The sequence below is a fragment of the Lepidochelys olivacea genome (genome assembly GCF_965140295.1).
Source record: "Lepidochelys olivacea isolate rLepOli2 genome assembly, chromosome: 11".
Taxonomy (NCBI): domain Eukaryota; kingdom Metazoa; phylum Chordata; order Testudines; family Cheloniidae; genus Lepidochelys; species Lepidochelys olivacea.
Window position 1 is genome coordinate 9,684,789 of NC_140421.1, and position 14,869 is coordinate 9,699,657.

A 14,869-nucleotide genomic window follows, 5' to 3' on the forward strand; every position below is an offset into this window, starting at 1 on the left:
CACACACGAACCATCAAAAAACGGCACATGGGTACGCCTCCAAAGATTACTTCAATGAACAGCAATTATTTGAGCACATGAATGGTCAAAAATGAATCCCTCCTAGACTGTTAAGAGTTGAAGCTCCTGCCATACATCATTTGATATGCAGTTATCCCTGGTTTTGCAATAATGCTCCAGATAGACAGGAGACCTCTATGTCAGCTGCTATTAAGTGGATGCAGAATCCTGAATACTCAGGCAAACAAGTATGTCATTTTTTTCTGGAGATGTGCTAGAATTTTGTTAATTTACCAGGACTAATTCAATTAGCAGAACGGGCTGATTTCTAACATAGAACTCATTTCACTGAATACCCCCATTCCTCAGATGACCCCGGTAGTTTCAAAGTATGTTGGATGTAAAATATACTCTTTCTGCTAAATGGTATTACTGGGTTTTCAACCCTTGAAGATGCAGGCAATAGAGTATTATCTTACATTGGTATGGCAGCAATGCCATCATTAATGTTATCATGCCACTTCCACTTCCTGGACTAGAACCTGCTAGACCTTACACATGGAAGCATCTCCATAGATTTCAGTGGGACCACCTGCAAAAGAAAGAATGGCAGAATTGGCCACAACAACCCTATTTTTCAGTCACTTATAAAATTTCCTCAAAAAGTTCCCACACCTGGTATCTGCCCAGGAGCTACTTTTTAAAAAGTTTTATTTAAGGCCCAATCCCGAAGTAGTCTCTCAGGCAAAACTCCCAGGGGCACCATGAAAAATTATCTTCTTTTGCCACACTTGGATCACTGGGAATCTTTGCTCTGGTACTTGGATAACTCAAACGCTGCTTTGTTTTAAAACTCCATGCTTGGCACAGACATATTCCTGAATGAGGAATACAGCAGGCTTTGCTTCGTTGGAGGAGACAGGTTCTGGAAAGAAAGTTATGGACAGAGTTTGTGGGAGGTGGGTTCTGCTTGGGGAAAATAGGGACTAACTGGAAAAGCGCAGAGCATCTATTTCCACTGTATTCCAAGTCTTGCTTCCTGCTGTGTCTAAGTCTTACTAAAAAGTGTATAGATAAACCCAAACATGAACAGAGAGTTGTATTGTCTAGTAAATAGAAAACAGGACTATAATTCCAAAGGACCATGGAGGGGGGTGTTAATTCTGACTGACAAACTGTTTAACCTCGGACCTTGACATATATACAGGATATATATCTCCAAAACATCGCTATCTGGAAGCCTCAGATAGTGTGTGATATTCTGTCAATGGAAGGGACACAGAAGAGCCAGAATCAGGCCTGTAGCATGAGAGTGTGCGCCCTTATCCCAATCAGTTTACAACTCAAGGCCCCAATCCTGCAAAGACTTGTGCACACACTTAACATTAACCACATGTGTTAGGCTTTTGCATGATTGAGACCTAAGAAGGTCAGAAACTTACAAATGAGCAGAAAACAGCTGAATACACCACACCTTCGCTAGAACATGCATCTATATAGCATGAATTCGCATATAACGCGGTTGCGGCCATGAATCCCAAATTTATTTACTTTAATTGGAATTCATTTTAACGCGGTCCCAGCGTTAACATGGTACTGTGCATGGATCCCAAATCCCACATTCAAGCGAGGGTCCGGTGTATATCCATTTTTATTCACATAGTTAGGGCTGTGGGTTGGTTTGTTTGGGTTTTTTTGTTTTTGAACATTATAACTAGATAAAGCCAGAGCCAACTGGCTGCAGCAGCAAGCAAACCCAGTCATGGTTAACTGGAGGCATGAGGTGACAACGTATTGAGATTTGAAGGAAGAGTTCAAGAAATGTGCTCCAGGCATGAGGGAGCACACGGAAGAAGGTGTATAGATGTTTGCAGAAGCTGACAAACAGGTGAGTGAAGCTGGTACTGCTGGTGGAGTGGAGGGGGCAAAGGGACACTGTCAGCTGAACACATTGTATCTGGCAGCTAATGAAACCTCAATTAACAGGAAGCCCCACAACACCATTTTTATAGTCATCTATCGGTGCAGAACAGATTAACAAGTCATTAATTCTGTGCGAATAACCGTGCTATTAACCCTGCCATTGTGGCTGAACTCCACCTCAGGTAATGACATTCTGGCTCCAAAGAGTCATGGTTTCAGCGAGATGCAGTATTCTTCACTTCCTGCCCCGGTCTTCCTGTGCACTAAGAACCAGTGGGACCAGAGGCACACAAGCCAGTCGAGTGACTTGGCACTTAGAGGACTGCTGAGTTTTACTCCAGAAGTAGCTGCATTTCAGTGGTGAGTAAAGTGACTCCTATGCCACCTAGTTTTTGTACCGATGTGTAAGCCGCTTTGGGACCCTTTGGGATGAAAGGCAGCATTTACCTTTAAAATAAAAGAATAATCTCACTAATCAATGTCAGTGCCTTTAAGGTAGTTATACTGTTCTAAAATAATCAACTCTACTGGCTATCAGTGAGCTATTTTAATTGGAGCATCAACACGGGAACATTTGAGGTATCTTTTCCTGTCAATTCACTAACTAGGCCTTGGGGGGGAGGGGGGGGATGGAATCAACTCTTACTGACAGAGAATTTAAGGGCCTGATTCCGAGCGGGCTTTAGTATACACAACTTACCATTGGAACAGGCCATCAATTAGGGCAAAGTTCTCTTCCCAGGAGCTCAACCCTACCCAAACAGGAAGGGCATAATATCTACCACACCTATCTGGGAGCAGACTTGTACTCTATTTCAAAACAGGGTCTCGAGCTCTCCCCAGCCTCCTTCAGGATTCCATGGGCTACTCCCATCCAGATTTGATTTCCTAACACCTTGGCAGCTGAAAAGCACTGAAAAATGTTGTCTGGTCTGCTGAGAATCACAGCTTGTTTTTCCACCTTCTGCAATCAGCACATCCATAAGGGACATGAAAGCTATAACACTTTAGTATCCCACTGTGACAATGCTCCCCACCTCCCTATCACAAGCAGCCACTGAAAGAAAAATTTCCTTGTTGTAATGTATATTTGACGTTAGCTGGGGAGTTAAGCAAAACCCATATGAAAGACCTGCTTCAAGATTTGGCATAATAGGCTACTCTATTTTTTGTCTTGAATATGAAGGGCTGAAGCCAATATTAAATCTGACCTGGTCCAGCTGCTAGAGCTCCAGTATACTGCATCACACCCTCCAGTACACTCCCCATACTGTTGATACCAACGGATAATAGCTGCTCCATAACTGGATCAGATTACTGGGCAGAGTCATAGCATTAGACAGGCAGCCTAAACCACAGGAACCACACAAGCAGTGGTGGAAGGAGAACTGACTAGACCAACTGGTACACAAAGCGTTTTTGGAATTAATTATTTCCATGTCCAAAGGAAAAATATGTTGAATCAAACACCTGCTACCTATAGCATAATGTCCCCTACTGTGGGCAGCTTTATAAACAGAGGTAAGGAAAGACCGGTAACATGTCATGGTGGTGGCATAACTGCTGAAATGGAACACCAAAAAGCGCACTGGCTCTAGAATGGCTTTTAAGCGCAACTCGAAGTGTTGACTGATCTGTAAAGCCCTCAGCCTCTTTTCAGATGGACTCCTACCCCGCATACAGTAGCTGCAGTAAGCTCAAGGCACCTTTGCTAGCAGTCCCGAGCAAGAGCCTGGATTCTGTCAACAAAGAGCTATGGAACATTCTTCCTCCACTGTCCACATCCACGTCTCTCACTCTCCATGGCACACTATAAGGTCCATCCCAGGCTTTTGCTCTAGAGGTAATTATAGATTCATGGTTATGAGGCCTTTCAGGGTTGAAATCATTCAGTACGTTCTGGATGTTTTTGGTCTTTATATATTGTCCAACACCCAAAGGCCGAAGGGCTATTGAATATGACTGTTCATAAACCGTCTGCAATCTGCTCTTTCCACAGATGACGAAATGGTCTCTCCTCTCCATGTGCACAAGATACATTGAGTAAAGTGCACCTACCAGAAGATTACATAACTCATAGTCTTAAACACAGGAATGATTTCCTTAAGTCAAAGTTTTGTCCATTGAATTTCAACTGAAAAAAAGAAAGTCATGTTGTAGAGAGCACACACACACTTATACCGAGCAATCAATCAACAGCTTAAGTTATTTTAATGGACATCACTTTTAACTAAGCCTGCACCATCTGTTCTACCCCTCAGTTACAAAGGCAAACAGAACATTATTCACAAATACACAATTAAAAAAAACAAAGACATGTAATTTAGATGCATGCTTATTTTTTTCTATTCAACTAAGCAAGATCTTGTAAGGTTTCAGACAAATCGAGGTGGAAGACTGCTCCCTCTAACACAATGAATCCTTGCCACAGCAAACAGAAATTCACCACAGTATTTCACTATTCGTTTATTTCAAAAAGTGTGATGCTCTGCAACTCAAGATATCTACTGGGACTTAAAAAAAAATCCAATCAGGAGCTCTGCACACAAACAATTCAATAGCAGGATCTTGGTATACAACTCAGCACAGCTCATATCTTCTGTTCAAAACCGTATATTCTGGGTTTCATTAAACAGGACAAACTATTCAGTCATTTAAAACAAATAGTGTATTTTATCAGAAATTTGAAATCAAAACACTGCTGAAATAAATTCTCTAACTTAAGCTGATGAAAGTAAGGAAATTCAAAGGAAAGGGTTGCATCTTCTTCATAAACACCCATCACAGCTCTTAGGAGTACTGGGGCAATACTTTTCAATTCTGTTCCATTTGCTAGACACAACAGGCTCAGCTAGAGAGTCAGAGCGAAGGCTGCCACAGTACTCTTCGCTGCCAGGAAGTCGGATCCTTTGAGGACAGCTGATGCCTCATTAAAAAAAAAGGGGGGGGGGCATTCTATTTAGAAACCATTTGAATGATGCTATATTTGTGGCCCAATCCTGTGGATAATTAAGTCAGTAGCAAAAACCCCCATTGGCATAAATGGGGCTAGGATCAAGTCCATGGTCTGAATTTTCTTTTGTTGTTTGCTTGTTTGTTTTCACCAAGAACATCTGAATTACGTTTCTTTATTTCTCCAGGTTTCCTCTGCTTCTTCCTTTAATTGAACCCAAACATACATTCCTAGCACAATCCAAAGCAGTTCATGGAATGGCACAGTTCGCTACGCAGCTAACTTCTCTGCAAATATAGGTGGCCAAAACATGCCAGCAAAGTTCACTATCTCACTGTGCAATTATCTGCAGTATGTTGTGCAAGAATAATTTAATGTGCCAAAGGACTTTCACAGAAATAAACTGACAGAAGAATTGCAGTACAGTGTAACTACCTACTCCTCCGGAGGTGGATTACCTACACCGACAGAAGAACTCCCCCAGTTGGTGTAGGTAGTGCCCACATTGAAGCACTGTAGCTGTACCGGTTTAAGTGTAAACATACCTTAAGATTTTTTTTCACAGAGACCAAAGAACAGCCAGTAACAACTTTTGGTTGATGCAGGCTGGATGTTGAACTGTCAGCCTAGGAAGAATCCAGAAAATGAAGTGGCTGATAGAGGACTCGATGAATAAATTAAAGGAGGGTAAATGTAAATAATGCAAATCAACATGAGTTTATGGAATACAGAGCCTGTCCGACTAACTTGATATCTTCTTTGATGTGATTACATGTTTGGTTGATAAAAGACTGGCATAATATACTTTGACTTCTGTAAGGCATTTGAGTTGGTACCACATGATATTTTGATTTGAAATCTAGAATGATATAAAATTAACATACCACAAATTAAATGGATTAAAACTGGCTAACTGGTAGGTCTCAAAATGTAATTGTAAATGGCCAATCATCTTTGAGATTATGTATTTCCAGTGGGGTCCCACAGGGAATGGTTCTTTGGTCCTACACTATTTAACAATTTTAGCAATGACCTAGAAGAAAATATAAAATCATTTCTGATAAAGTTTGCAGATGACATACAAATTGGGGGAGCGATAAACAACAAAGAGGACAGGTCAGTGATTCAGAGTGATCTGGATCATTTGGTAAACGGAGCGCAAGCAAACAAATTGTGTTTTAATATGACTAAATGTAAATGTATACATCTAGGAACAAAGAATGTAGGTCATCAATACAGAATGGAGGACTCTATCCTGGGAAGCAGTGACTCTGAAAAATATTTGGGGGTCGTGGTAGTCCCAAGCAATGGTCGTTTGTTCCAGCTTTCCTATGTTGTGTTTTAGACACCGGCTAGTTCATATGTAATTCTCTTTACATAGTACATAAGAACATAAAAGAGTGGCCATACTGGGTCAGACCAAAGGTCCATGTAGCTCAGTGCCCTGTCTTCTGACAGTGGCCAGTGCCAGGTGCCCCAGAGGGAATGAACAGAACAGGTAATCACCAAGTGATCCATCCCGTTGCCCATTCCCAGCTTCTAGCAAACAGAGGCTAGGGACACCATCCCTGCCCATCCTGACTAATAGCCATTGATGGACCCATCCTCCATGAACTTATCTTGTTCTTTTTTGAACCCTGTTATAGTCTTGGCCTTCACAACATCCTCTGGCACGTAAGTTATTAAATATGCAGTGTCTCTGTCCCCAAAGATGTTCATCAGCCGCAGATCATTAGGTCTGTGTAGTCACAGATTCCCACATCCACTAGCTGCAGCAGCATTAATGACAATGCTTGCTAGGCAGTGGAGAAAGGGAGGCATTGGACAGGGTCCCCAAGTGCCTTTCTTCCTGGGGACATCCTTCATATGTACACTTTGATAGAAGATTTTCAGACCTCATGAATTGCTTTAGAGTGTCTTCTACATTTCACAAAGGCATGCAGCAGTTTGTTATCTCACTTGTGGAGAGCAGACTTGCCGATTAAATGCTGTACGATCAGTTTGGGTATTACACTATTTTATGCATGACACTTTTATAGCCTTTGACTGGAGCAATGCACTCCCTTCCCCCAGCCACCACTCTTTTTTGCTACAGCCTTCTGACAAGGGTGGTGCTGTACTCTTGCTGATGCCAAAGTGAAGGATTCCACAAAACATTGTGTAGACAAGGCCACAGTTTTTTTTAAAAAAAAAAAATGCTTGAGCACAATTAACAAACAGCTGAAGCCTGTGCACTCCAAGAGGGAACTTAAATCCTCTCCTAAAATAGATTTACTCTTGTTATGTCGTTGACAATTGGGACTCATTGTTCTGAATTCTGAATTGGGCAGCCTTGTGAAAGTCACTTAGCCTATGGGTGCTGATATTTCCCCAATTATCAAATGGAAATATTGGGCTGCTGACAGGCTTAGTTAAAAGCAACAGTGCGTGCAGGTCACAGCCATGAGTAAATCAAACAGCCATGCTATTTGGATCAGTTACTCTAATCCCTCCTAAACTTGAGACCATCCTTTCTATTAATGAAATGTTAAGGAACAGCCATTCTGAATTTCTGTTTCCATATAGTCTCAGTCTTTGGTCTAAATAGACACTTCCAGACTTGGGGATGGAGCAAGAGTGAGAAAGAGACAAACACACTGTAAATACGGGCTTCTTCAGCAGTGACCAAACACGTCCAGTCTAAATCTCCAGGTGGCTACTCGATGGTAGTGATAAATAGCCACAGGTTATTTAGAAGAGTCCCTGGAGTTGATCAGATATCAGGAGCACCCCCTAGCCTCACTCACACATCTAGTTATGTGCAAGTAGCACTGAGCAAAGGAACCTGAGCTCCTATGATCCCTCCAAGCAGCCAACAAGGAGGGAGGTAGTAATTCAAATGCAGGGAGCCACAATAATATACTGTATGCTATTGCGCAATATTTACAACTAGGTGGTATGCTGCGATGGTGCAGTTTGGTGAAGCAAACATCCCAACGCACGTACCACTGAGCTAAATGCTCTCCAGTCTCCATCTCTATGCGAAGGGCCTTTGTTTAATTAGCAGACATATTCCATAGATAATTCATGTTATAAAGTACTGTGAATGCTAACCATTAGCTTCCATAACACGTAGTGACAAAAACTGAATGTAGTCCCTGCCTCAATTTATATAACATAAAGAAATTTACATATTTCAAATGTGAGACTATCTGGAGGTGCAATGACCTATTTACCTTTTCTGCCTCCCTCATCCCCATGAAATTCCTTGCTGGAAGTTGAGAGAATGCACATTTCAAGGGACCAATTGTAAAGAAAAAAAAAAGCTACTGTAACGTGTAAAAAATATACATCTTTCTCTGCATTTAACTTAATGCTGAACTTGGCACATCTTATGTATCTATGTAACCTGTATCAATTTTTAAAACCCCTACAAATAGCAAAAGTTTGATAATAAATTCAAGTTTACAGTATCTGTGAATTCCATCTTCAATAGTAAGATGGCATGATAGATGAGGAACCACTTAGCAAGACGGAAAAAGCATGCTATACTCTCACATAACAGTACATCATAGGTTTCAGAGTAACAGCCGTGTTAGTCTGTATTCGCAAAAAGAAAAGGAGTACTTGTGGCACCTTAGAGACTAACCAATTTATTTGAGCATGAGCTTTCGTGAGCTACATCCGATGAAGTGAGCTGTAGCTCACGAAAGCTCATGCTCAAATAAATTGGTTAGTCTCTAAGGTGCCACAAGTACTCCCTTTCTTTTTGCGATAACAGTATATGTTCCCCATTAGCAATGACAGCGCACACACATCAGGATGTCTTTGTAGTTTGAACCAGAAATGATATTCCACTGACTTTTTAAGATAACTTCTGCATGCTAAGGGTGGAAAGAAGTTCACCTTCCACCACAATTGGCTCAGTGCCAGACCAAACTTACTCAAAATTCGGTTGCACAAATACATACAAAAAAAGGTGTAAGGCATAAAAATGCAGCTTGTTGGTGTGTAAAGTATGGAGAAGTGCTGCATTCTTGCACCCGTTGCCAGATCAACAGTTCTGTGAACACAAACAGTGAAATGGAGTTGCGGAAAACACTGAACTCTGGATCACCTGCAACTGATATTCCAGGCTCTCCATAACGCCAAAGGACACAAATAATTCCAGAGTGAATCATGGTTAATTTACTCAAGGCTCTGGGTCTCCATAGGAGTTTTTGATCTCATTCTCATGAGAATTGAGCAAAGTCCTCTAGTTATCCACAACAGAAGCACCATAAATTTCTCATACGGGCTGGCCAATGTGTTTCAACCCTGATTTGGGGGAAACCTATCCTTGGTCTCTGAGACTCCCCCAACAAGGAAGCTAACTAGTACAAATTGTAATGGTAACACTTGTTCACTTATGTCAGGGTTCCTTCCCCACTCTGAACTCTAGGGTACAGATGTGGGGACCTGCATGAAAGACCCCCTAAGCTTATTCTTACCAGCTTAGATTAAAAACTTCCTCAAGATACAAACTTTTCCTTGTCCTTGAACAGTATGCTGCCACCACCAAGCATTTTAAACAAAGAACAGGGAGAGAGACCATTTGGAGACGTCTTCCCCCAAAATATCCCCCCCAAGCCCTACACACACCCTTTCCTGGGGAGGCTTGAGAATAATATCCTAACCAATTGGTTACAAAATCATCAAAGACCCAAACCCCTGGATCTTGGAACAATGGAAAAAAATCAGTCAGGGTCTTAAAAGAAGGATTTTATTTTAAAAAAAAAAAAAAAGGTAAAAATCATCTCTGTAAAATCAGGATGGAAAATACTTTACGGGGTATTTAGATTCAGAACACAGAGGATCCCCCTCTGGGCAAAACCTTAAAGTTACAGAAAACAGGAATAAACCTCCCTCTTAACACAGGGAAAATTCACATAAAACAAAAGATAAACTAATCCGCCTTGCCTGGCTTACCTCTACTGGTTGCAATATTGGAGACTTGGATTAGGATGGGTTGGAGAAGATGGATTTCTGTCTGGCCTCTCCCAGGCCCAAGAGAGAACTCCCAGTCCCATAAACAAAAGCCGCCTTCCCCCTCCCCAGATTTGAAAGTATCTTGTCCCCTTATTAGTCCTTTGGGTCAGGTGCCAGCCAGGTTAGCTGAGCTTCTTAACCTTTTACAGTTAACAGGTTGTTGCCTGTGGCCAGGAGGGATTTTATAGCACTGTATACAGAAAGGTGGTTACCCTTCCCTTTATATTTATGATAGCTTAGACAACCAACTTGTTACACAAAGGCCAAATAGGTCTTGAACAGTGGTGACTGATTGCTATGTAGAGTTCCATGTCCTATCCCCCAATGACATCACTACAAATGGTAGCAAATTCCAACACAGAAAGCTCATTTAGCCATTGTATCCACTCTTCAGCTATTTAGTATAATATACATGGACATGTTGTATTATAAAAACAGTTAATAACGTAAAACTCACGTTAGGTGTTGTTCAATGCAAGAGTGAAAGAATACTGGCAGCTTATATGCATATTTTACAATAAAATCAAGTATTATATTTCAAATATATACAGCACAAATTCATTAATTCCTGTTAACAATGGGACAACTATTGGAGATGACCAAATCCCCCAAGTAAATGAACAAGCTACACAAACAATCCAAGTTATCTCATTGCAAAACGTAACCTGGTATTCAATTTGGGAAAAAGCTTTGTTGTGATTTAAAATACAAAATATTAGTACATGTGTTTGTTAAAGTAATGAAGTCTTAGTACCATGGGACCTTCCCTACAGCATCAGCTACAAAATCTTTATTGAGAAATGGGGTGAGAACAGTGGGTTTAGTAGGACTATGATGAAGTCTGCAGAAAAAGTGAGAATGAACAAGACTCTACTACGTAACTTTCATTTAAAGGAAATTCCTTACAAGTAAGACAATATGACTTGCCAGACTGAAGCAGTATTAGACTCTAATCACTTTTCCCCAAGCAGATCTTACCTTGTAATTGCTGGAATTTACCCAAGAGGTGGCAAGTCCATCAACCATTTTATCCAGCATAGTCTGATCATGTTCAAGATCAGCAGACTTCTGTTTATCTGAGAAATAATCTATCAACTCTTGGCCAACCTGAAGTCTCTTTCCAACGTCTTTCTGAAGCACCTGTGCTAAGCAATACTCCATACTGGGCTCCATGGTGTGCTAGAAATACAGCACCGGCGAGAATAAAGCTAGAGGGCAGTAGGTCTGAGAAACCCCACTATAAATGTATCCTGTAGGTCGCCTCTTTGTTTGATGAAGGTTACTGAGGGCCTGGGTTTCAAAGATGCAATTCTGGGAATGGCAACAATGCACCATGTGTGTCTGAAGAGCAGCTGGCAGGATATTAAAAGTCCAATTTAAATAACTAGTAATAGATAAAGCTGTGAGTGGTGCAGCAATGCTGTACTATTGGGTCTGGAATATTTCCTAGTTCAGCAGTCCATTCTGCAAGAAATGAAATAAGACAGCATTTTAGGTTAAACAAATAAAATACAAAGAAAATCAAAAGCATGTCACAAAATAGGTTATTCATCTGAGGGACATAAAGATGTAATAAACCGGATACAAATGATATAGCCAGGATTTTTTTTTAAACAGACAGCATTAGGTAGGTCAGGACAAAGACCTTAGGTTATGTTTCAAAAAACGCAGTTCTCCATCAGTCCCCTGAGAAGCAGCTCTCGTGATAGATCCAGCAAATCTGGGTCTCAAAGGCTGATGAGAATTCAGTGTATTCTGTCTGTCCCCAAAGGTAGAGTGATGATCCCATGATATGGGCCATCAGTCACTGAGAAAGCGTGTCTGTTTAAGAAATGAGTACAGAAAGAAATTTGGATCTCATTTGACTGCTAACTTTCAACCATCACTACCATCAGAATCTGTATCATACTTTAGGCCCTGTCTAAAATACAGATAAAACAGCAGGAGCCAGAACCACAGACAGCTAGCTTTCGTTAATATGATGCAAACACTGTCTCCAGGGATCAGACTATGATGAGCCACATTACAGCATGGTTTTGTAAACTGGCTAACCCCGTGCAGCCCTCAATATGCTGGCCTGGGAAACAGCTTTAGCCCCTTACTAGCATAAATTTTAAAATGGGGTTTAGCTAATACTGGCTGAGATGTTCTGTAAGCAGGGCCATAAAGGAAACTCAGGGGCCAAACTTTGCTCTCACTGGGGATTTATAGCAGCGTAATCCATGGCACAACTCTGGATTCTCATCTCTGTAACAGAGCAGAGTGTGCCCTTAAATGTTCCTTTTCAGCAGGGCTTTTCTGCATCTTAACACAAGCTGGTGAAGTATGTCAAGGAACCTCCAGGCTAATGCTGCTGACTGGAAATCTCGCTTTACAAGCAGCTGCAGCCTCTCTCTGCCACTCCCCCTCCATAACTAAATGAATCATCCCCACTAGCCCAGGGAGCACGAACCCCCCATGCCTGCCCTTTAGCTTCAGTCTCCCACATGCAACTGTTAATGGCGGAAGCCAGCATCACTATGTATAATTTTCCTGAGGTGCTCTCTTTACAGGTGCCACTCTCCTTTAAAAAGAGGAGGTGGGTAAGACTCTGGGATTTTTTTACTTTCTAATAATAACATCCAAAGCTAGAAGCCTGCCCTACTTTCTGCACTAGCACAAGGAAAGCAGGTCAGACTCAGTGCACGGGAAGGGGGAACCGGAGAAACTGCGAAGTAGAAACCTTAACTGGAATGAATCTACAGGCACAAGTTCACTCAGCTCGAAAGCACTGGGGTAGGAAACCTAACTGCTACTGGTTTGAACAACAGGACCCTGGCAGTCAGTTTTTTACTTTTGAATAGCTGATGGCAGATGACATACAAAAAAGCATAACTTGGAAAACAAGAATAGACCTTACAGGCTATTTCTCAGATCATTATTCCAGTTCCTCTGTCTCTGCCTAATTTACAAGCTGCCCAATAAGAGATATTACCTCACCCACCTTGTCTCTCTAATATCCTGGGACCAATACGACTACGATCCCACATACTTCTTACAAGCAGACTTCAAACCGAACTGCTAGACATAGTCCAGTGCCTTGTGGAGCCTTTCCACGCCTGAGGACTCCCAGCCCCATTTAACCACAGCCAGACAAGGGCTGGGTGTCCCTGCCTCCTGCACTTGTCTGTGTTGCTCTTAAATCATAGGAGAACAGAGGTCACCAGAAAAAAAAAAAATCTACCCCAGGATGGCAGCAAACAGCACTTTTTTAAACCTTTTTATGGCTGTTTGGGGTCTCAACCCAGTTCCCACTGGACAAGTGTCTTCCAAAAACTACCCGTTGTGGGGAAAAAGGTCCAAGACTGAAAAGGCCACAGGGACAGAACTCCCCTCTCGCCCCTTAAAAATGGCCCCTGAAGATCAGTGCTGAAGTGTGGCATTTCTCACTCTTGCGGTCTGTGCAGTACTGTCAGTTTCTAAGGGCTTATTTAGGGCTTCAGGGCTTTTAATCCAGCACCATTCACAAGCAATAAGCATCCATTCCAACACCCCTAGGACTGGCCCTAAACTTGCACCCTTTCAAATGAAGAGTTGATAGCCGTTATGATTTTGCAAGGCTCTGATCTGCCCACTTGCTCAGTGCAAGTTTTTTTCAAATGGGAGATTACTATGCTGGTGACAGAAAATACTAGTATTTTAAAGGGTTGGGGGGTATATTTTGCACTAGTAAGTTTAACATAATTCTGCCTTGCACAACCGTGTTTAAGTCTGTGCCAGCTGTGTAGTCACTGATTTCATACACCTAGAAATCATTGACCACTGAAAGCCCCATGTAACAGCTTCAGGTTGAAAGGAGAGATCCACAGGAGTAAAATGAAGACCAAAACATAGAATACAACCAAAATGCAAAATCCGCAAGCAGAACTCTGAAACTAAGGTTTCACCAGCTCGTAACAAAGCTCTTTGGAGGTCTCTCCGTATCTTCAGTAAGATTGCCAGCACAGGGAGGCAATCCAAGGCTGCTAACCACAGTCCCTCTTTGTCTAGATGCTTCTGGGCAAGGCCTTTCAATTTGGTTCACTGCATTTGTGACCTTCCTTTTTGGATTTTTTTTTTGGGGGGGGGTGCTATTTAGCTTGCACAAAAACTAATTTTTATCTGGGCATTGGGCCCAGTTTTGATTTCAGCTTTCAAATCTTGAATAGTGTCTCAGCTACTGTAATGGGAAATTGAATAGACCTCTTACTTTCAAAACCCTTTTCTAAAGGAGTTATTAGTTCCAAACTTAAGGACAGCCAGACCTCCCTCATAACCTTAAATCTTGACCTCTACACCCTCCCATTATCATCTTTACAATGAGGATATTTACCTACTCTCTTCCCCACCACCCTCCACTAGAATGGGGCAGCCAATTCACCATTTAAAGCACTCTGAGTTCCTCCAATGAAAGGCACTAAAGTATCAAGCGAAGGTGTTTTTCAATTGTGGTAGCTCAGCCCAGTTACATACGTTGGAATTAAAAGCCCTCTTCAGGCCTGTCTACATGGGGAAATTGTTCAGAATTGCTATCACAGAATACAATAATCTGAATTAGCTCCTACTGTGGACACTATTCCAGAATAATTACTCCAGTCTGGAAGTGCACTAATTATTCTGGAATCAAGTGGCCTATTCTGGAATAGTGTCCACACAGGGAAATTGACTGGAAAAGTTTTGACCTGAATAGCTATTCAGGGCAACTTCCCATGTACATGAGCCCTTAAAGCTTGTTAAGATGCAAACTACCTACTTCAAAGGAGTATTAGCTGGCCATGTAGCCAAGGTGAGGGAACCTAGGCCTTCAAAATGTTAACCTGCATCATATTCAGTGTTAGTGCAGCTGTGTTGGTCCCAGGATATTAGAGACACAAGGTGGGTCTCTCTCACCAACAGAAGCTGGCCCAGTAAAGGATATTACCTCGCCCACCTTGTCTCACTAATGACCTGCACCTTTTCAGTTGTTAA

At 41.8% G+C, this 14,869-nt stretch overlaps 1 protein-coding gene across 1 annotated transcript in view; it reads right to left on the reverse strand.

Annotated features, from left to right (window-relative positions):
- Positions 1 to 14,869, reverse strand: part of CLASP1 (cytoplasmic linker associated protein 1) — a 266,679-nt gene that overhangs the window by 232,432 nt on the left and 19,378 nt on the right. Inside the window, exon 2 of the mRNA XM_084643407.1 lies at positions 10,862 to 11,347. Within this exon, the coding sequence (XP_084499533.1) occupies positions 10,862 to 11,056 (195 nt within the window). The 5' untranslated portion in view covers positions 11,057 to 11,347. The remainder of the gene's footprint in view (positions 1 to 10,861; positions 11,348 to 14,869) is intronic.